General features: G+C 39.4%; 1 protein-coding gene across 2 annotated transcripts in view; it reads right to left on the reverse strand.

Annotated features, from left to right (window-relative positions):
- Positions 1–2,676: 2,676 nt before the first annotated feature.
- Positions 2,677–22,816, reverse strand: part of lrfn1 (leucine rich repeat and fibronectin type III domain containing 1) — a 115,000-nt gene continuing 94,860 nt past the window's right edge. For both annotated transcript variants that reach the window (XM_038694140.1, XM_038694139.1), the window contains 2 exons: positions 6,714–8,109; positions 2,677–4,586 (listed from right to left, as the gene is read on the reverse strand). In XM_038694140.1, the coding sequence (XP_038550068.1) occupies positions 3,686–4,586; positions 6,714–8,089 (2,277 nt within the window). In that variant the 5' untranslated portion in view covers positions 8,090–8,109 and the 3' untranslated portion in view covers positions 2,677–3,685. The remainder of the gene's footprint in view (positions 4,587–6,713; positions 8,110–22,816) is intronic.

Raw genomic sequence — 22,816 nt, forward strand, 5'->3', positions numbered from 1 at the left:
GTAGTCATGTTAGCAGGCTAACGTTAGCATTCAGCTCAATGCAGAATAGGACAGCCTTACAAAACCGCTAACATTGCGGTGGACTCTTAAATCTTGTTTAGAAATAAATGCAAATAATACATTTTCCTGCTACATTACAAATAATGAAATGTGTGTGCCTTTCATGCTGTAGCTGTCAAAAAGCCATTACTCAATACGGGTGTGACTTTATGCTAATGACTAGTACTGCAAGTCTCCCCAAATAGTTGAGATGGCAGCAGGAAAACAAAATCTTTATTTACAGTTTCAATAGTTTGCTATAGTTGGAGAAGTTCTCTCTCCACAGAAACTGTATGAATTGTCTTGATATACTTGATTTTCAGGAGACAGAAAAAAAAATACATAAATAAATGATTGAAATTTGTAGTTATACAAGCATCACACACAGATATGAGGCTACTGGAAAATCAGCAACACAAGGATCCATTTGGATCGGACAATTGCAGTTTGGAGTCAGTTTGCAGGTGTCATATATAAGTGTGATGAAATAAACTAATCACAGAGAAAAAAAAGGTCCAAATTTTGCATTAGTGTTGTAGTGTTGTAAGTTTCAGCACAGTTGGAATAAAGTTTGTTGAAAAAAGTAGTAATGTGGAGCAGACAGCATGGACAAGACTTTAAGTCTTGTAAGTACTAAACCATGTTCAGATTGGACTTTTTAAACTCGCATTACTATGTATTAAATATATAATGGGATCTTCAGTTGGAAAACCCCCCTCATCCTCACCAAATTAAGGCACATTTGTTGCAGTCACTCAGAAATGCTGATGAGACACCACATACTTTCCTCTACCCCCAGTGTCCGCTAGTTTGGCTACCCTGGCCAATTCTGAAGATTGGGTGAAGTCAGTCTCCTTCTGCCTAAGCAGATTTTGTGTTAAATAATGGTTACAGATAGGAACAGACAGAAATACTTTTTCTCCTGTTGTGAGAAATGGCCACCAACACATTTCCAGACTGGAAACCATCAGCAGTTAATGAGGAGACTGACAGTGGTTGAAAAATATGTGCACCACTAACTGACAGCTGAGTATGTACACCCTAAAGTTAAGTCTTGTTCTAGCAGGAAAACCAGTATTTTAGGCTATGTCGAATGTGAACTTTTGTGGCTGACCTTAAAAGCAGAATGCTAAAACTGGTTAAGTGTGATGAGGAGAAAGGAAGAGTTGGCCCAGTTCTTAAGACTCAATCGTCTCAGTCACTGAGGATGCAAATAGGAGATTCAAGAGGATGGAAAACCTCCAGTGTGACTTATCTCTCTGCTCTATGTTTTATCTCTTTGCTGTAAATGCAGCTCCGTTTCATCTCAGCCTGTGTTAAGTAGTGCTGTAATCAGAGTCTGTAGTAGCAAACAAATCCTCATCCACCCTGATCATATCTTTTCCCACTGTCAAGCCTACAGAGGAGAGGGGAGGGGAGGGGAGTGGAGAGGGGGTTAAAAGAAAAACCTCAAATGCAGATGCTTCTGTGCATCAGGGTTCACTAAAGGGATTGGTTAGTTTGAAAATGACGTGACCAAAATTCTACAGGCTTTTAAGTCACTAGATCTCAACCCAGTTTGCAGTTTTACAACTATGGAAGATTTTGTGGCCTGACTCCATACTACACCTTATGTTTAATTATAATAACACCTTATTTCACCCCCTGTGTTAAGCATTTATATGCATAGTATACAAAAAAAAAGGTTTATAACACATTATAATAAGCAGATATTAATTTTGGGAAAATTAAAGTGTTTATGAATTGATTTGTCAACAATTATGACTCCTCTTATGAAGCATCAGTTTAAACAGTTAGTAAATTATTTACAATATATCAGTTTTAATGATACAAAAATTTCTCTTTTTTATTTATGAATGCAGTATTTATTTATTTATAAACTTCTTCACTCGCCCATGACAACTTGGCAAACAGTGAAGGCCATGGGATACGGTAGAAAGCTCAAAATGTCTTCATGAGTTTTGAACATACTTATGAATCGTTTTTAATCTGAGTGAATTTATCTAGTGGTTTTTTTTTCAGTCAAATGTTTTTTAACACATACTTTAAGGATTTATTCATGTGTGTAATGATAACACATAATTAAACATGATTATAGCTGTCATATTTTGCTATTAATCATTCATGCTCTGTTTATACACAGTTACAGGCGCTTCACAAAAGGAGTAAAACATGTTGACAATACATAAACATTTAAAAATGTCCTTTTCTCGACTTACAACTACATAATAATGTTTTATAAACCATGTAATAGCTGTTTACATGCAGTGCTGGACGTAGGTGATAAATAAGGGAGGTCTAAGTAAAGTGTTACCCGTTTTTCAAGATCTAAGTCTTCAGTCCATCCAGAATTAGATTTTGAGAAAAAGTGAACCTTAAAAACCTAAGCTTTGTCTCCCTCTAGTGGGAAGCAACATATCCCACACCCTTGCCAATAACAGCTGGCTGCATTTGGATTCAGCACCACGTCCAGTTATCATGTCCCTCATTGTCCCACACCCAACTCTGCTCCATGCAGCTTTCACAGAAGCCTTATAAATAGTACTCAGGAATCAAATATTTATCTCAATTTGCGTGTACCTCCCTGCAGTGGACACACACTGTTGCTCCTCAAGCACAGGAAAAAAATGCCACTGATACAGTTAACCCACACAAAAAATTTAATACCCTTCGTGAGGGGATAAATGGTCCAAACTTTGACATACTAAATAAGGGCGAGGTGTGATGACACAGGTTTTTAATGTAAAAACTTGCAGCCAACACCCAAATGCTTTGTAAAAAGTCATGTGACATATGACTTGACTTACTTACATAGTTAGTACACATACACCAATGTTTTAATATACTTATATATGTCTTTTTTGTTGGTTGTCTTTTTATCTAGACCAGCCAGATACAGTACCGATTAATATACAGTCACATCTGGAACAATACCTATTTAACATAATACAGTCCGACCATCAGAGCAGGATCCACGGTTGGTTTCCAGGTCCATCCTCTCTATGCTAACATTAGAAATCGGCATGTGTAAAATCCTATTCTTTCTTTTTAATAATTATTATTGTATAGACTGGTGGTGATACTTGTCCTTGTATCTCGTGTCTTCTGTGCAAAAGTTTTTTTTTTGTTGATAGAACCCAAAACATGATTGACATAACAGGATACCTGGCTGTCCACTTTACAGCTATGATGAAGTTTGTTTGTTTGTTTTTTTCCTTTTTTAAACAATTAAACAGTCACATCCAAACGCCATACTCTCTTGGCATGTCACAGAAAAAGGAGAAACTTAAAAATCCAAAGAAATGCTTCCCATTATAGGGAGGCAATAATAGAGAGGAAGGTTTATGACTACAGTGAGCAGCATCCTCCATTCGTACATTTTTTTTTAATAAGGCACTGCTGCATAAAGAAAGGACATGGCCAACAAACCTCTCTGGGAGTATGATGGGGAGGCAGGATGAAGGGAGACTGTGTTCTTCTCCAGCAACTCACAGAAAGTTTGCATGTGTAAGTAAATGTGCTTGTGTTTATCATTTGCTGTGCGCAAGAGAAACGTGTCTGTCATATGGCATGTAGACATATTTGTGTTTTTACATGTGTATGTTTGCGTGTGGCTGAGCCGTTTCTTTCAGCTACACTGCTCTCCTCAGACTGTGCTCTCAAGCATCCACTCAGTGCTACTGAACGTGACTCTCCTGTTGGCGAGCGGCGATGACTCCATGTTGAGCTGGTTGGTGGACTTGTGCCACCTCGTCCTCGCTCTGCGTGGGTAACTATGACTCTGAAAAATGGAGTAATCCCCTCCGTCAAAAGAAAATCTGTGCCTAGTTCGTGCCAGCTCATTGGGGAGCAATCCCATGTTGGCCAAGGCACTTTTCTTGTCCTTGAGCCTGGGTGCCTCCTTGGTGCCAGCATTGGAGCCTATGAGACAAAGGGACATGGTGGAGCCCGTCAGGCTACTGTCAGTCTGCGTGTCGTCAGATGGGGGTCCAGAACGCTGTGCATCCAGGCTTGTCCTTCTCTTCATCTTGTCTACAGTCAGGGGAGGCAGCTCTACCTCAAGGATGGCAGTGGTGGCTGCTGGATCCTCCCTCTTCTCATTGTCTACCTTCAGCACCAGCGCCAAGCACTCTTTGGGCACCAGGGCTTCACGCTGGCCTTCGTCAGAGGGCTGCTTGGAGGCAGAGCGCTGGAGCCGCTGCTGGCTGCCATTGGTCTGGGAGTGCATGCTGGAGCTGACCTTGGTCTTGCTGTCCTCTGGGCTGCTGTAGGCCTTGTAACGGATCATCAGGATGATTATGAAAACCAGGACAGAAGCAACAATTATACCACCAATAATGATGATCATAGTGCCTCCCAGGAACTGGCTGTGCATGAAGCGACACTGGCTGACCTCACTGGCCGTGTGGAACTGCACACAGCCAACCACACGTGTGGCCGTTAATGATGTGATGCCGTCGTCGTAAACCGCCAGCACACAAAGGTCATACTCCCGTCCTGCGGCCAGATCATTGATTAAGAAGTTCTTGCTGGTAGATGGGATCATTCTGCAGAGAAAAGAAACATAGTGTGGTGGTGAAGATGTAGCCGAGTAATCATCGGAATTACAACGCCCACATTTACTGATTTGCATAAGGTGTATTAAATCACACAAAGGTGTCAGTCCCACACCTCAAAAAGACAACAGGGGAATTGCAGCACTGGCATTAAATATCACTCATTCTGGTAGACAAACATAAAAAGCACAACACTTCATTAAAGTTGACTTATGAGAGAATATGTTACATTATAAAACAGCAGTGAGCAGTTGCTCTATTGGGTTTGTGTATAAAATGTAAACTGCAAGGTGATAAACAAGGCAGAGGAGGCTCGCTGTCTAAAGAATATGCCACAACAGCTGCAGGCTACAGGACAAGTGACGCATGATATGAAAGCAGTTTTGATGTGTGAATACCTAAGGTCACATTTTGTTGGCAACTGCAAGATTATTCGACTCTAAATACAATGGAGGAAGGCATTGTCTTCAGGTCAACATTGGCGTTAATATAATTAGAAGCTTGTTCCTTTTCCCTAAAGGAGGAGTTTGATGGTTATCATTTGTAGGTAATAATGTACCACCTAAAGACAAAACAACACTCAGCTCCATGCCTAAACTGGATGAGAAAATTATACAGGAGAGTGACTCATTATATCTAATAGAATCTAAAATAAAAAAAAATAAAAAGAAAGTCGACCACTATTATTAACTCGCTCCATGAACACATAAATCCTGAAATAATTCTCAGTATACCAGATTTAGTTCAGGTTTTCGTTACTAGCTCCTTTTCAGAATAAGAATTTATATACAAACCATTTAGTTGGCCTATAAAGTGTGATAGCTCTACCTTGACTACAACATTAAATTACATTTACTCACATCTACTCATGTACTGTACTTAAGTACAATTTTGAGGTACTTTACTTGACTATGTCCATTTTACTTAAATACATTTCATGGGAAAACGGGGAAAATCTTAAAAGCTGAAGTTATAGTTACTTTTTTCAGATTAATATTTTACTTTAACAACATTATAATCTTGTAAACTAAAACATTGGTTTTGAACTTGTTTGGCTCATTACCTCTTACAAAAATGCAACATCTGTTGTCATGTTTCAGATGTCCATGAGTTTTCAACTGAATACCTGTTTGAGGCCAAAAGGGTTAAATGTTCCAAAATTTTGTAAACTGAGAAAAGTGAAAAACAATACAAACTTGTGTAGCAGAACTTAGCTTTTTTGTTCTTTCCTCCCATTAAGCATCCTAGGACCCCTCAGATATATTTTATGACCCGTAGTTTACGAACCACTGGATGAATCCAACTAATTAGTAGTAACTCAAACTAGCTCCATCTCATCCAACCAGCATCTGCTTACAAATTGTTGCATCAGTGTTAAAATTATGATAACGTAATAAATAATAGCATATCACTCACAGGGGACCTTTTTCAAATAAATATAATTTAAGAGTTTTGATACTTTAGGTACATTTTGCTGATAACACTTCTACTTTTACTGTAGTAATTTTAGTAATTTTGAATGCATGACTTTTACTTGTAATTGAGTATTTTTATAGTGTACCAGTAATGGTATAGTGTATTGCTATTTTACCTAAAGTAAATAAATAATCTGAATACTTCTTTCTCCACTGCAACCAAGCCTATCATTACAATCACATGTAACCACACTCTGTGTTTAAACAATTAATGCAGACACTTGCTAATTATACAAACAGTTACATGCAGTGAAGTAGTTGGCCCTCATGTTATTGTTTATTGACATATTATGTTTTAATGATGCTGAAAATCTACTCAAACATCGGAGATAGAAAATGATTTGCTGAATCTATAAATATCTTAAGTGTACTGTACATTTTGTGCATATTACAATGCATTTTAATGCATTTAAATTTATGGAAAAACATTCATCCTGAGTTTATACCGCAGAGTACACTATATGGGCTGCGCTTATTTGTGGACATACTTAATCATTTTGCATCTTTGGGATCTGTCAATCTGCCATAACGTACCGCTGTGTCATTCAGCAGATGGTAACTCCAGATGTCTCACCTTTCCTCATGTCCCTGCTCTACCACCCTCCCCTCTCTCAATCCCTCTACCCCCTCCACCATGGCTTACCTGTACACCAAAGTATCATCTGCCGTGCTGTTGTACTGAATCTGGTACATCCTGATCCCGGGGATGTGGCGCTCAGATGGCCAACGGATCACAGCGGAGGAGGAGGTCAGCTCGGTGACCATCACCCTCCTGTCCTGCTTGTCGTAGCCCTTGGTGTCATTGCCAGATTTGGAGGAGGTGGTGATGTCTGAGAGGCCGGGGTCCTCGCGCATGTGGCCTGTGTTGTTAACAAACAAGGGTAAGGGGATCATGTTGATTTCAACAGCAGCTGTGGCAATGCCTGCGGCATTGGACGCCACACAATTAAATGCCCCGCTGTCCTTCAGCGTGGTGATGAGAATATCGAGGGTGCCATTATCATACAGGATGGTGCGGGAGTTATTATGCACCAGCTTGCCGTCTGGTGACCGCCAGTGAATCTCTGGGTCTGGATCACCCACGGCTTTGCATTTAAGAGTCACACCCTGCCCTTCCATCACAAAGGGCTTAGTGGAAAGATGTTTGGTGATCAGCGGAGGGTCACAGATAAACTCCTCCTCTTGGATGGACCAGAAATACTTATCCATGAGGTGCTCTGGCGAAGCACAGGTCTCCAGATCATCCTCTCTTGTCAGCCTGCGAAGCCACAGCAGCTCACAGTTACAGTGAAGAGGGTTTCCACCAAAGCTCACAGCCAGAGTGGAGGAGCTGGAGCCCTTGGCATCAGACAGGACCTGTGCATGCTGGAACAGGCTGTCTGGTGGCAGCTTCTGCAGCCTGTTAGAGGTCATGTCCAGGCGGACCAGCTTGGTGAGCAGCGTAAAAGTCCCTGCTCCAATGTGATCAATCAGGTTGTGGTCCAGTGTGAGTGTGTTAATGTTGGTCATTCTGGCTATGGCTTCCCAGGGAAGGCCACGCAGGTTGTTATTAGAAAGATCTAAGTCCTCTATGGTGGCAACAAACTCATCGAAGGAGGTGGGGGCCACATGGTGGATCTGGTTGTTTCCTAGGATGAGGTGACGCAGGTTGATGAGGCCTTTAAAGTGGTCACTCTTAATCACACTGAGACGGTTTCCATCCATGTGGAGCGCCCGCAAAGATCGCAGGCCGACAAAGGCATGGGGGGTGATCTGGCTGATGGTATTACGGGACAAGGTGAGGTGGACCAAACTAGTCATGTTGAAAAAGTCTTTCCTGCGGATGATTGTGATGAAGTTGTCAGTAAGTCGCAGCTCGACGGTCTTGCGGTCTATGGTTGGGGGTACAAACAACAGACCAGTCTTAGCACAGAGCAGAGTCAGAGTGGGAGAGAGGTGCTGGCAGATGCAGCGGCCCGGGCAGCTGTATCCCTTCACCAGAGCTGCACACAGCAGCACGCACACAACCAGCCGGTCCATAGTTGATCAGCTTCCAGGTCCTGTATTTGAGACAGACAAAGAGAAATAAGATAGAAACTGAGTCAGAAAATAGAGATCTTTGAATTAATAAATAGCATCATAGCCTTTATGAGAGCATGCTGCAAAAATCCAGACTCTGACCAAGATTGCTGAGACTGCCAGCAAGGTATCAATCACAAAATGAAATGGAGCTTTTCTGAAATAATGGCACCTGGGATGATGAAAGGCTGCACCAACGCTGTCAGGAGCCCATGTCTCTGTAGCCTTTTAATGGAAATAACAGAATGTTTTTTTGTGCCACCAGACTACATCACCACTGAATCATATAATTTCTTGAATGATCACAGGACAGTTTTCCTATATTAGGTAACTACATGCTATGTACATTTCCATAACAAGGGTTGTGTGTTTTTCTTGCTCTGAGTTTCACATCAGGATGGAGAATTAAAGGTAGAAAAGGGCACTTGTCAACAGGGCTCAAAGATTTTTATGACCTTTTCACGTTCTCTCTCCCCGTGCTTCTGAGATGTACTGCAAAAATTAGACAGAAACCTGTCATGTAAATCACGGCAACAAAAAGTAAAGGTGAAAACGGCGGAAATACAGCTTGTTTTTGAATCCATCCGACAGAGGCGTTGAGGATGTTCTGACTCTCTGATTCCCATTTAAAGGTATTGATTTCATTCTCGGAGAGAACACGCCTGTGGTGACGGGAGTAAAAAGTGATTCTTGGCTGTAATAACCATAAGAGACCCCAGTGGAACACAAACGGTGATGTGCTGATGCCACATTGCCAGTGGTTTTACCCTCTTTGGCATCCATCTTGATTGCTAATGCCTTAAGCTTCACTGTTGATGAGAGAGCCTGTTAATGCCAATAAAGTAAAGGGATGACAACTTATTTCTCTTTTCTTGGTTTAGAGAATGACATACTGTGAGTTGCTGCAGCCCACCACCACCCCATCCACCCCCACAGTGTGACACTTTTGATCCCTGCCAGATCCAATGTGTCAATCAACAGTAATGTCTCTCTTCCTTTTTTTTTAATAAAGGTCCAGCTCTCTTTTATTTTAATTCACTCAGGAAAACTGGCTGGGGATTTTAAACACAAATAGTGTCTGTTTTTCACCGTTTTTGATGCTTCATCCAATTTGTTGTGACTAATTTTAGAGCCTTTTTATCTACGTTCCACCATGTTGAGGTGGTGCTGACGTGCCTTAACACCACCGATTTTGTCCCCAATTGTGCCCAAAGCAAGCATATAATGCTTAGAGTAACAATAGGTCTAAATTAAATTTTATTATAAAAGGCCTGCAGCGAAATTAATGGAATATTTTGAATGCCACATGTCAAATTTCATAGCAGAAATACAACAAACAAGCCAAGCTCTCTTTCTCCACCTTTCAAGCTTTACGTTATTCATTCAAGTTTTTACGCATGTTCAAGATAGAGATGCGAGAAATTGACAGCCAGCAAATGAAAACTCCCAGCTTACTCTGCTGGCTGGCTACTGTCTGACAGACAACAGCACCTCATTAACTATGAAATACTGCTGTCCAATCAGAGCTCTCATTAAAATCTGTGTTGATATGATGCCATTTTCTGAGGGAAGTAGAACAGCTTGAAGCACAAACCAGAGGGCTCGAAGGTTGCTGATCAAATTTACTCAACACTGACTGTTGTATTACTTCAGTAAACCATTAGACTGTCTGTTAAGAAAGGCACTGGATCCAATCCTTCACTTGGTTTGTTTTTCCACCCCCACTATAACCTCTATCTCTGAAATAAGACCACCTTAACAGCTCCTGTGGAATTTATTCAACAAACAATATACAAGCAAGATGAAAATACAACCAGCACACATAATTATTTCCTGTGTTAAGTCCCATTTATACTGAGGTTAAACCATTTCCATGTGCAAATAACACACACTAGGTGGTTGACTATGTGAGAAAATTTCCAAACCCCCAAGAGAGAATTTGTTTATTTAGCAACACCCCTTTATTGTTGGCACCACAGTGCCAACAATAAATTTCCTTTTTTTTAACACTGGGAAAGCTAAAACAATAAAGTAGGCTACAACAGTGCAGATCATACTTCCTGTTAAATAGACTCCCATAAAAGAGCTACAGTGGGGTGAGATAATTTCTGCAGTCTTATGATCTATGGTGCAGATTTAATCTAATATTGTTGCCCAAGTTTATTAAACTTCAATATAAAAGTGACCCTTTTTGATTTTGTTAGTTTTCAGATGGTAACTAGGCCACAAAGCTCATGGTTTCTCAGAAGACCATCTGTGCCAGAGCATTTCCTGCCACACCGTCGAGGATACTCTATTGATCTTTCAGCATCTCAGGGAGGGGGTGGGGGGGACTTTGTTGCCACGGCAACTCTGGTGTAGAATGTAGGTCTTTGAATTGCATTAAGATGATGTTGAGCTGCCCGAAAAGCAAGGCTTCAATCTTGATGGGCGCTCAGAAGGTAAGAAGGGACGTGAACAGATGTATAAATGGCCCGAATAAATTAAAAGAAAAGGGCAGCTCCGCCTCACATGTCTGTTAACGTTTTATTGCTTGATATTAGTGCTGGCCGCCAAATTGATGTGTAGACAACAGGAGAGAACACAAGGTGAACTGGAGTTCAGGTTTGATTTGGTGTCCAGTCATGCAGGAGCACAAACTTTCACAAGGGATTACTTAGATGGATCACTTAGACTTAAAATAGCTTTTTTTTTTTCATTTTCTGGCATATTCGGAAACTAAATCAACTAAAATACCAATCTGACATTTACATACACCCATGCAAACACCCATGATTCACAAACATACATTCTATGTATGCATAAATATGCACATACTGTATATTTGCCTATAAACATATAGAGCTGTGAAACATCTGCATACACCCAGAGTTTAAAGGTTCAGAAACTGGTATTACAGTGTAGTTACAAGCATATTTTATTAATAAACTCCAATTAAAGTTGATCCGTATTTACTTCTACAGATGAGCTTTATAATTCATTATAATTGAAATGTGAACATTTACGCCCTCTAAGCCCCCCAGGAGTGAATCTGACATTCAACACTATGCTCAAGCTTTCTAAATCTGGATCCATCCCATACCCTAAAATCCACCGAGCTTCCTTTGACATTTGTTGCTGTTGGCTACAAAAGGCTGAAATTCTACAAGTCTAAATGGTAAAAAAAAAACCTGCAGACCTGCAGAAACAACCTGAATATGATCTCTGAGCAGTATAAGATTTTTTGGATCACATTTTAGCCAGTGATCAAAAATAAGCACTGGTAAAACCCTGTTTTTTCACAATTTTATCTCAAATACATTTTTATTTTAGTTAAAGCATTGTATGGGTCTTAAAATTAATTTCTAATATAGTTATTTGTCTTTAATAATAATCATCTGCCAATAAAAAGTCCTATACAAGTTTAGTTTAATTGTATTTTGCTTTTCCCTCCACAATACAACTTAAAATGCATATGAGAAATAGCAGAGAGATTTCAGATGTATTTGACAGCTAAGTAGCTTTCCCCGTGGACACTAATGACTGATGACTCATCTGTATTAGAGGTGCATTTGAGTGGGAGGGAAAACAAGCAAATGTGAGATAACAAGCTGTTTTTGTTTCAGGGCAGTGGCACTCAGGGGAGAGGGAGAATGTGCTTTTGGTGCTGCTGTCTGTGAAGACAGTTTCATGCTGTAGGGGAGGTGTTCTTGTGCTTGGAGGTCAGATAACTCCTTTAGCTACTTTAACCTAGAAAGGTGAGAGATTTTATGTTGTTTAATACTTGTGATGTAATGTCTTGACACTTTTGTACTAGTTGAAATTTTAATGTGTGAGCATTTGATCTGGGGCGTGGCCTATTCTGACCCTATTGCTTGTTGCCTGCCCTCCTATTGGTGGGAGTGTTTTTGACCTCCCTCAGTTCAGAGCAAACCTACTTATTGATCACTGTGCATTTGGATTCCAACCTATAGTGTGACCACTGTTGCCTGTACTACTACTTCTTGTTTTATCTGCTTGTGCAGACACATACTATATTCTTGTCTTTGAAGGTGGTTAACTCCTGTACCAGTGGGATCTGTCCTTTAGCCGACCGTGTGGGGGCTCTCTGTCCCATGGTGCCTGTCCAGACCTTAAATGAGTTGTTTATCTTGGAAAAAAAAATAAAGGTTGTAAATAGTTCTGCTTAATATCTGGCTGTGTGGTGACTTTCATCTTGTCTCTGACCACACTGAATTTAAAAAATAGTAATGGCAACTAGAGCTGAAACGATTGCTCAATTATCTATCAGTCAACTGACAGAAAAATTATTAACCAGCAATTTTGATGATCAATTAATGGCTTCCTTTAAGTTATATTATTTGACTATATAATGATTATATTGTCAGTATTTTGGGGTTTTTTGACTGTCGGCTGGACAAAGCCCGTCACTGAAGATGTCACCTTTTTCACTATTATCTGACATTTTCACTTTTTTCACAGTGTCTAGTGTTCTCAACAGCTGGCCTATCGGAGAAAAAAAAGGAACTGAAATGGATCAGGCCTTTATGAAGCTGATCCTGAGATGAAAAAGTATTATTAAATGGTATCATTCACTAAAACACAAGACAATACTTGCATCATATTTACATACAAGCATAATTTTGCAAAAGGCATGTACATGTGAGCGCACTGTAACAAACAGCTACCCACACACAAACACAAAATAATACATATGGAAATAGCTACATGTCCGTGTATCTATATATTAACATACAGACAAACACACTCAACAAAGAAAGAACGCATGTGCCCAAGAAGAGAAGACACAAACAGAATAAATTACTGTTTTCAGGCTAAGATGTATTAATTTCAATGTGTGTATGCGTGTGTGTATACTTAAACATACTGACAGAAAACGTGAACAAAAGATAGACTGAATAAATGCTCTTATGGTTCAAAAATTCACAATAGAGCTCTGTTAAAAGATGACACAAAAGCAGTGACTTGTTCGATATCTTAAATAACCAGCTGCTCACTTAAGAAATGACTCAAAGTAAGAGCTTAGAGAGCATCATAAACAATGCAGTAGGAATCAAATGAAAGCTGAAAGATGCTGTCTCAAGAAGCTCGTCCTATTTCTGACTGAGACACCTTCCTGCTGCTGCATTCTCTAACACAGCATCCAGTTTACACATTAAACAGAACAGGCAGCTGATAATGCGTCTTCACAAATTCAGAGAAAGTCATGAAATCACGAAGTCCATCTTTTATAAACTAGAAAAGTACCGTGCTTTCTCACATGCTCAGTTACATCCACATAGTGTTGAAACGTTTAATTAGGGCACCCATGAATTCTCCAGAATATTCACATAATTAAATAACCAGAAAGAAAGAAGTTAGGTCATTATAAATTCAACAGTTATTCAAGACAATCTCATAAATCAAAGAGCTGTCACATGAGGCAAACACACACCCTAGTTTCAAAAGAATTAAATACACCAATCAAATAGTGTCTCTTAAATAATTGCCCTCTGTGAGAATAATGTATATGAGCGTTAACTGCCATCATTAAACTGTACAGGAATGTGCTATTACCTGCCATCTTTAATTTCACTCACAATGAAATATGGCCTACTTGATGTAATCTTGAGATCAGAATGTGGTAACGATAGCTTCCTTTTAGAAGTGCAGCGTTACTCTGATGGTGATTTTTTATAATAAAAAACACCACTGGCCATTAAAATCTTAATTAATATGATATTAAAAAAGAGCAGAAATTATTAGTCAATCAACAGGAAATAATCTGCAGTTATTTCGATAATTGATTTATCGTTTTTTAGCATAAATATATGACCTTATTCCAGCTTCTCAACTGTGAGGACTTGGTGCCTTTCTTGTCTTATGTGATATTTGGGTTTTAGACTGTTGGTCAGATAAAACAAGTAATGTACAGATTGATTGATTTTAGGAACTTAGCATTTCTCACAATGTTTTGATTTTTTAAAAACCACAATATGGTTTATGTTTATGCCAAAAGCCATAAATTTGCTAGTTTCAGAAAATTTATCGGCAACAGGTCTCTTACTTGATTAATCATTTCTATTCTTTTTGTTTCAGTTGTTTTTTAAGGTATTAATGACAGGAGAAAGACAGTGGGAAATGAAATGTAACAAAGGTCCCATGCCAGGAATCGAATCAAACCAGGGACATTACAATAACAGCATGGTATTCATTTCAATCACTACGCCACGACAGGGTTTGAATAATTCTATACTTTACGACATTTTATAGACCAAACAGTAATTGTTTAATTTAAAAAATAAAAAATATGTTTAATTGAAAATGAAAATAATAGTTAGCGTCAGGTGGCAGCTCCGGATTACAGCACAAGTTAGTTGAAGCTGAAGCATATTTTGAACGTGACATTGAAAACGGTGAATGAATACAAACCATGCCAGAGTCTGTCCTTGCCTCACAAAGACATTTGCCCAGAGCTGGTGTATTGTAAGGGTATTTTCTGGACATGACTTTGTCAGGAAACCGTAAAAGCCAATTAAACAGTGCAGGCAGTGTACTGCTAGCTGCCCTTGTGTGACTCTTGTCACGATGCTGGCATAATTATTGACAGCTCGAGTTCATTCGAGTCAGCTTTGCCTCCACCAGTTGCCACCTAAACCAAGGCTATGCAGCCTTGGGGATTTCTGGTCACATCTCATCAGGGGGATGGGAGGTCTTGTCGTAAACAGGAGGAGTATTTGCATATTATAATTATGTCTGCATGCAAAGACGGCCTTCTCAATTACATCCCATTTAAAACATTCAATGAAAAAGAAGTGAGAAGTACAAACTATTGCAGCTCCATAAACTTTAATTGTAAGAACTTTCCTTAACAAGATAGAGAACACTGGAATTACAATAGTGCTGCGGAAGTATAGTCATGCACGTCATTTGTTGATTGAACACTTGTTAATTGATTGTTGCCCTTTACTTGCTACCTGTGCTTTTTTAATTTGTATACCTCCCTGAGTGACATAATCTACCCTCAATAGCTGCTGATACAGTTGCAAATTACTGCAATATGGGTAAAAACATTTTTTTAAAGGAAGCTTTAAAAGTTGGAATAACAAAAAATCCAGCACATTTTTTAGGATTGGTAAAAAAATAAATAAAAATGCTTTTCTAAAGTCTACCCTTGAAGATTACCTGCTAGTTGATGAGTGACAAGTATTTACACAGTAAAAAAATAAATAAAATTGAAGGACATATCTGTAATTAATGGTGGCTTCACCTAATATCTACTTGTGAAGAAAATCTGGGAACATTTACTATAATTATTCTGCCAACTTCTCAATTGTTCAGTTTAAATAAAATCCATCCATCGTCAACCGCTTATCCTGCGTACAGGGTCACGGGGGGCTGGAGCCAATCCCAGCTGACATTAGGCGAAAGGCGGGGTACACCCTGGACAGGATGCCAGTCCATCGCAGGCACAAGTACCATATCATACATATTGGAATTATTGGATGGTGCTGTTCCAGTCAATCCACTTTACGCAAATTGCCTCCACAAGAAGAAAAAACCCTCTGACTGGATTCAATCTGTTATCTGTCACAATTAATAGAACAAACAGGACAATACACTGCCCTCTGATTTATAACAGCCACATGCCTATTTTAGATTTGCTGGTTTTGCAGAGTTTCACACTCACAGACGAAGCTGGCCTTTTTGAAGTTCACACTTTGGATTGAGGAAACTGCAGCAATTATGATGAACTATACTGTTAAATGATATCAGTGGTGGAAGATTTTGATCTTAGTAAAAGTTGCAATGCTTTGTCACTTTTCACCACTTTTCATGATTAAATGAATAACCTGCTAATGAAATATCCCACCAATACATATTTTCTTTACTAACTCTAAAACACTTAATCTGTATCTTTAAAACACAAGAAACAATACTCAGTGATTGCAAGGGTTCAGCCTAAATTTGTTTTAGGAAGTGGCATGTCCTGTCCTCAACAAATATCTTGACAATACACAGTGTAGCTTTTCTCCATGCAGCAGTTTCACTGACACCTTCCAAGAGATTGCATGAGTACAGCCAACATATTTGTCAAAAATAAAAATTAAAAAAGCACCGACAAACAAGCCATGATAAAAGCAGAAGCTGCTACCAAACAATACGAGGACAGACAGTGATTCTGAATGACACCCAGCTTGTAGGATTTCTACGTCTAGGCTTAGTTATTTGGAAATCCAGTGACAAGAATTTGTGATTTACAAAAACTGTAGCAGCACGATTGTCTCTTCTATATGTTGTTTCTGCATGGATTTCCATGTGGTGACAGCTTTGTTAGTTCCTCATTGTTTGTCCTCTACACTTGGAACTGACTTTATTCTTGTCTTCTTGTTTCTTAGCATAGCGGCGCCATGCCCTCCTCGCTCTGTGCAGATGAGCTGAATAGACCCACTGAATTGGTGCCTTATGGAGCCACTTCACGCTACAGTGATGCTGAGGAATCCTCCTCCCAAGGCTCCTTTACAGCATTGATCCTGCACTGTATGTACCCTTGCAAGGTATTATGTATGCCTGTTATATGCTTCACTGCCACAACAGACTGTAGTTAAGAACTGATGTACACTGCGGAGAGAAAATGTATCAAATGGTTGAACTTAAAACCTTTCCTGGCTGAAAAACACTGTATTAATTTTTACAACAAAACAGCCGTGCACTGATCTATCATTGATATAAGCTGTTATTATGTATTGAAGCTGGATTACTGATCATCTTGTTCTATAATAAAGGAACCGTGTCTGAAACAAACAATGCATACCATGTGTTAATTGCACAATAGAGTCACAGTAAGTTATGGTAAGGAAAAGTTTTGGTTTATCTTTGCCTTTACACAAAAACACATGAATATACATATAGGAAAAATGCCACTGAAATGTACAGTACATCTACCTTTGGTTTTTCATCACACTAATGGTCCAGACTGAAACATCTCAACAACTTGACTTTTGCTCAATAGTTCAATAATCAGGTTTATTTGAATTTGTCCAATACTTTGCTTTATGACTATTAGCTGCAAAACTAATGATAATATGATCGTGTTTAGTGCTAATTAACAAACCCTAACATGCTAAAATAAGATGGTGAACATGGTAAACATTATACCTGCTAAATGTCAGCCATGCTGATAATATGCTCATGCTAATATGCTCATTATCATGAGCATATTAGCATGATGATGTTATGGCTTGGTTATAGAATCCTAATCCTGTTAAACTAGTGCATTGTGTTCCTTCCCAACCAGACCCAACTGAATGTAGATGACCCCATTCATCATTTTGTTTCTTAAGTCAAATACAAAGTAAATATCGAATGTGTACCTTCTCCTTTATCACTACACTATCATTTAATTAACACAAACAATTGAGATTTATTACGGACGGGATCCACATGAATGATTCTATTGTAAAACTTGACGCAATAATGAAAACTCTCACAGCTCTAATTGATATAGAAGACAGTGGCCCAAATTCACTCAAGGCTGTAATGCTTATAAGTGTGTGTTACAACTTCAGAACAAGGCAGCTATGACTGCATGTGATTCACTCACTGCACACAAATAATGGACCGCACAGCTTCAATTTGACACACTTCACAAGAAAGCCTCTGCAAAGCAGGTTTATGCAGAACTTTTGTCTTACATTTATTGTAGGTATTAAATTCACATACACTACATGGCATCTCAGCTTCACTAATCCTGTCTCTGCGTTAGATAAAGCTTCTTGCAATGTCAATCCATTTGCAGTGGGGCAGTGAACACACATAAGGTGTGGATTTATCTACATTTGGCTTTATACCAAGAGAATGAAGTGAACACTGTCAAGTACTACTAAGAAAAATGACAAAACAAAAACAAAAACAAAAACAGACCCTGAATGCTTTGCACCAGGTGCTTCTGTAAAACTGTTAGCACTGGATTAGCATCAAGTTTACGTGTTAACTTGTTTGGGGCATTGATCTTGTTTTATTTTTGTTTGGGGTGCACCATGGAGATTGGTGTCTAGTTGTTCTTTTCTTATGTATTCTTTAAATGTAATCCTTAAATCAACCTGACATATTTCCCATAATTGTGGCTCTATAAAGATCCCTTTGCAGTTAGCCATAATGACCATTCCTGGCATATGCTTTCTGTGTCAAATTTCGGTCAAACTCAAAGACAAGCATTTGAAATTATTCATGTAAAAACCATGCCCATTTGGAAAACTGTAGAAGGCTTATGGAGCTTGCCTCAATATACGTTGTTTTGAGTCCTTGTTTCTCTACAACGGAGGTGGGGGGCGTAAAATTAGCACGACCCATACTAATAAAACAGTAACAGTATCTTCCTAGTGCTACTGGAGGTTAAAATCAGTTATTTTTTTATCTATATTGTTTTTTTTCATAGCTGTGCTCAAAGTTTATATAGCTGAATCCTCGTGAAACATTTTACATTCTCTATAATGGAAAGTCAGTCAAAAAAAACTCCCGTGTATTGTTGACGTCTTACAAACTTGCCAATGGAAATAAAACTGATAAAAACTGGTTTGACATTTGAATCTCCATTCCTGCTGTCACAATACTTAAGTTACTGTCTTAGTAATTCTTACTAGATTCAAGTTTTTTTTTAACTTTGTAAATATATTTTCTGTAACTATAATATAACAAAAAAGGTTAAGATCTACTGACTGAAATAATTATACTGGCTGATGTTAATGGACCGGGGACATTAAATATTGTACATGTAGTGACTTTACCACCAGCTAGAAGAAGTTCATTATGAACCATTGTGCTTGTGGCTGTACCATATATAATTAGTTCACAACCTATTTGATGGAGGTGGCATTATCAGAAATTGCTCTTTATTTTCCGTCTCTAGTTAATTAGTAAATTTGATAAATTAGCCGCTGAACCAAATTGAAGTCCAAAAGCTATCAAGTTGAAACAAATTAAGCCTGAAAAATGAGGACATCAGAGAACATTCAGTGGGACTGAGCTGAAAGTGATTTCTTTGGTTTTGTTCACTTTTATGGGGCGAAAACGTGAATTTATTTTCAAAATCCTACATCAAGCAGTTTTTACATATTCAATGTCTCCCAGATGAGTACTGCTGCCATATTCAACGCAGATATTTGCTCAGTTCCGAAAATGGTTTGTAAATAAAGCCGATGCCTTGGATTCAAATGAATTCTCAAATTACTCTCACTTCCCATGTTTGATGTATGATCTGAAACAGAGAGGGCAGCACAGTAGCTTGTGTGTTTTTGTCTTTCAGTTTGATCCTTGGTACAGGCCCTTTCCTGTGTAGACTTTGCTTATGTTCTCAGTGTTTGTGTGGGGTTCCTCCAGGTGCGTGACCTTTCATTTAAATTAATTGCAAGGAAACGAACATGGCTCTTGCTAATTAGTGGAATACATGACAAAGGATTTCAGAATTACAGATATTATTTTTGTGTCATGTATTCTGACTAATAGTTTTAATATGCTGCTGGAGACAGGCACTGAGAATGAACTGTGAAGAATGCAGTTACTGTATAAGGTATACAACACCAATACTGAATGTGACTGGGAACACTACATTTCTATAATTTACTCCATGGCACTAACCCAGACCATAATCTTAGACAGCAGGGCAACCTGCTCAGTGCCATTATTGCACTTTAATATAGCCCTTTCCATGCCACTTGTCCATAACACTACACCCAAGCAAGCTCATAGTGCTGCCAGGACCACTTACAATATCCCTGCCTCATGTGCAGCTCCTCCTCCTCACTCTCCTCTGCCTATGAGCCAATGCAAATTACAGTAACAGCTTGGACGTGAGTATAATCTCAAGTGGTGTGAGCTGGGCTCCATGGCGAGGCATGCAGGCAGATGGAAGCAGAGACTCTGCCAGGCCTCTTTAGGGGCTCCCACTCTTTCTCCAGCATGCTAGACAATGGAGGAGCTGTGGCTCATAACCAGCAACTTGTCTGCCACTATCATGCGGCCTACTCCCATACGTTGTATTTGGTAAGAGATATGAAAGGAAAGGGGGCTCCTGTCATGGCCTTTTTCAGACCACTGCACAGATGGACACTGACACTGGCCACATTATATCATGAGCCACTCTCACACAGAGCAGAGGGTAGATGTTCAGACATTCACATTTATGATGAAAGAAGAGTATGGGGAGTTTCTGTATGTGTCTCTGCACAGCAGGTGGTAGAGGCCTTTCCCTTGAGCTATGGTAGATATTTAAAAATAGCCTATTAAATAAACAACCTTTTCTATTTGCATATATGATCGTATCTGAATTCAGTGAACCTTCATTTTAGCACCTTAAGAGAAAACCTTTGATTTTCTTATGAAAAAGCACCACATAATATTCATTAATGTGGAATACAATTCCGGTGAGTACACCACCAATTCCAAGACTGTACTGTGTCTGATCATACTTTATCCATACACAACAAAGCATAATTAACTTACAACCTCATTGACATATTTGTGCCTCTAGCTTGCTTCAGGGACAATTTTCTTTTATTTTCAGTATTTAAATAGGTTGTCCTAATGCCTGCTCATGCTACTGTCTGAATCACTGAACTTTTATCCATTGTCTCTTAAGTTCAGAACTTCTTTTTCTGATTGGCAGGAACGACACATTTGTCCTTCGCTGTAACTTGCGATGCCCTGCTGATTTCTGCAACAGTGAATGAAATGACGCATTTCTAAAAGAGAATGGTGAGTAGAGAGATTTTCTGAGGTTACGGATACCTTTTTTAGGTTAGAGCGTGCCTCTTTGGATTCAAGCACTGCAGTAAAACTTGCATCAAAATGTATTGCACCTTTTATTTTGAATGAATGAGCTCCAGGCTTCACACTGAATGGCATGACAACACAGATTAGAGGTTCTCTGTTTTGCTGCTTTGGGAGAGAGGCTTCTTTATGCGCGCGCACACACTGATTGGGTTATTCTTGGCCATTCATGTAAATACATTCTTAAACTCATTGTAACTAATAAGGATGCTCATGCAATAAGGTTGCAACTCCATCTGTCACTAACCACACCAAGAACAACAGAATTTTTAATCATGTGATGATGCTCCGAGACAAACATATGTACCTTGCAGGAGTTCAAACAACGGCCAACGTCCTGTATACATACATAATAACAAACAGTACAAAAGAATATGATGTATGAAGAAATCAATAGACTGTGAGTCAGCTGTGTGTCAAGATGAGGGTGTTTAAGTGACTCAGTCTTCAATGTGTTTGCCAACCCTGAATGCATCTGCACTAACAAAAAGATATTTGACTGAGAGAGAGAGAGAGAAAGCAACAGAAAGCACCAAGATGCTGAGCACAACTCCCCTGGAGCTATGCGCCTATTGTATCTGACTTGTGCTCGCACGCATGCAGGTAGGTTTGATTTGACCATATTTTCCGCCACTATCATTTGAAATAGCTCCAGCTATACCATTTCAAATTCACAAAGCCCTTGTTATTCTGAAACAGGGATGACATGGAGTGTATAGCCTAATTTCTATTGATGATTAGAGCTGCAGTAACAAGAATCAGGTGCAGAGATGATATCTTAAACACGACAACATGCTCTGTGAACCTGATCTGCTACTCGACGCTGCCTGTCACTGCCTTCAATGCTTGGTATTCCAGGAAACACGGACTGCAAGACTCAGATTACTTTGACAAGAGAAGCAGACCGCAGAACACAAGACAGGGGAGGGGAGGCGTATATGCACAGTGCCGCCACTGGAATTTTGAATATGTGAGGGTAATAACTTGACCTCCTCCTCACTCTCCCCTCGATCCCTGATTAAAAACATGTTTTCACTACCTTCTTACAGAGCACAACTTTCTCAGATGTAGTACCATCATTTTGCACGAGCGGAGATGAACTTGTGGGGAATCCTGTTGTTACGCCTCTTATCGCCCTAAAACTTGACAGCCAGGATTAAACTACACTTGAAAGAACAGCTGGGAGAAGATGTTGAAAGAATACATATGGGCCAAACTTGCTGTACTTTCACAGCAAAATTTGCTTTTTTTATTTGACAGGAAAGGGTAAATTCAATTACCTTAAAAAGGATTAATTTAATTATGTGGGAATTATTTTCTTTTTTTGGGACAAAAACAGAACAGGATGTCTCCCGGTGAACAAAATATGCAGAGTTATGCAAGGTGCATGACTGTTGTAGACGCTGCTTGTTAGGCGTACGACGAGGGGGAGGGAGAACACTGAAGCGAACAGCAGTTATGTTCAATTCAGAAACACAAGCTGGCTAATTAGCATTGCCCTGCCATTCCCTTTGAACCAGACGAGGACAAGTGGGAGCCATCATATTTCTTTGTTCTAAGCGCTGTGTGATGCACCCCTGACCGCAGAAACCACAGTAGTTCTGACCACAAAGGGTCACAGGTAGGCAAAATAAGCTCACCTCCCCACGGGGAATTACCCAGACCTTTCCCTGAAACGACACCCTCAGCAAAGTACACTTACTCGCAGCATGCTGGATCAGATATAGTGCCTAGATGTAGTTTGATGACATTTTCAGGATGCAAACCTTCTCAGAGTACACCAGACAGATGTTAAGGGGATACAGGTACCTACTGCACTTCAGATGCACACAATTATTCTCGGCTGACTGCTCTCTGAAGACGTAGCACAGATCGTTAACT

This window comes from Micropterus salmoides, unplaced genomic scaffold (assembly GCF_014851395.1).
Source record: "Micropterus salmoides isolate LMB-PRFRI ecotype aquatic unplaced genomic scaffold, ASM1485139v1 Ms_hic_scaffold_3, whole genome shotgun sequence".
Lineage (NCBI taxonomy): Eukaryota > Metazoa > Chordata > Actinopteri > Centrarchiformes > Centrarchidae > Micropterus > Micropterus salmoides.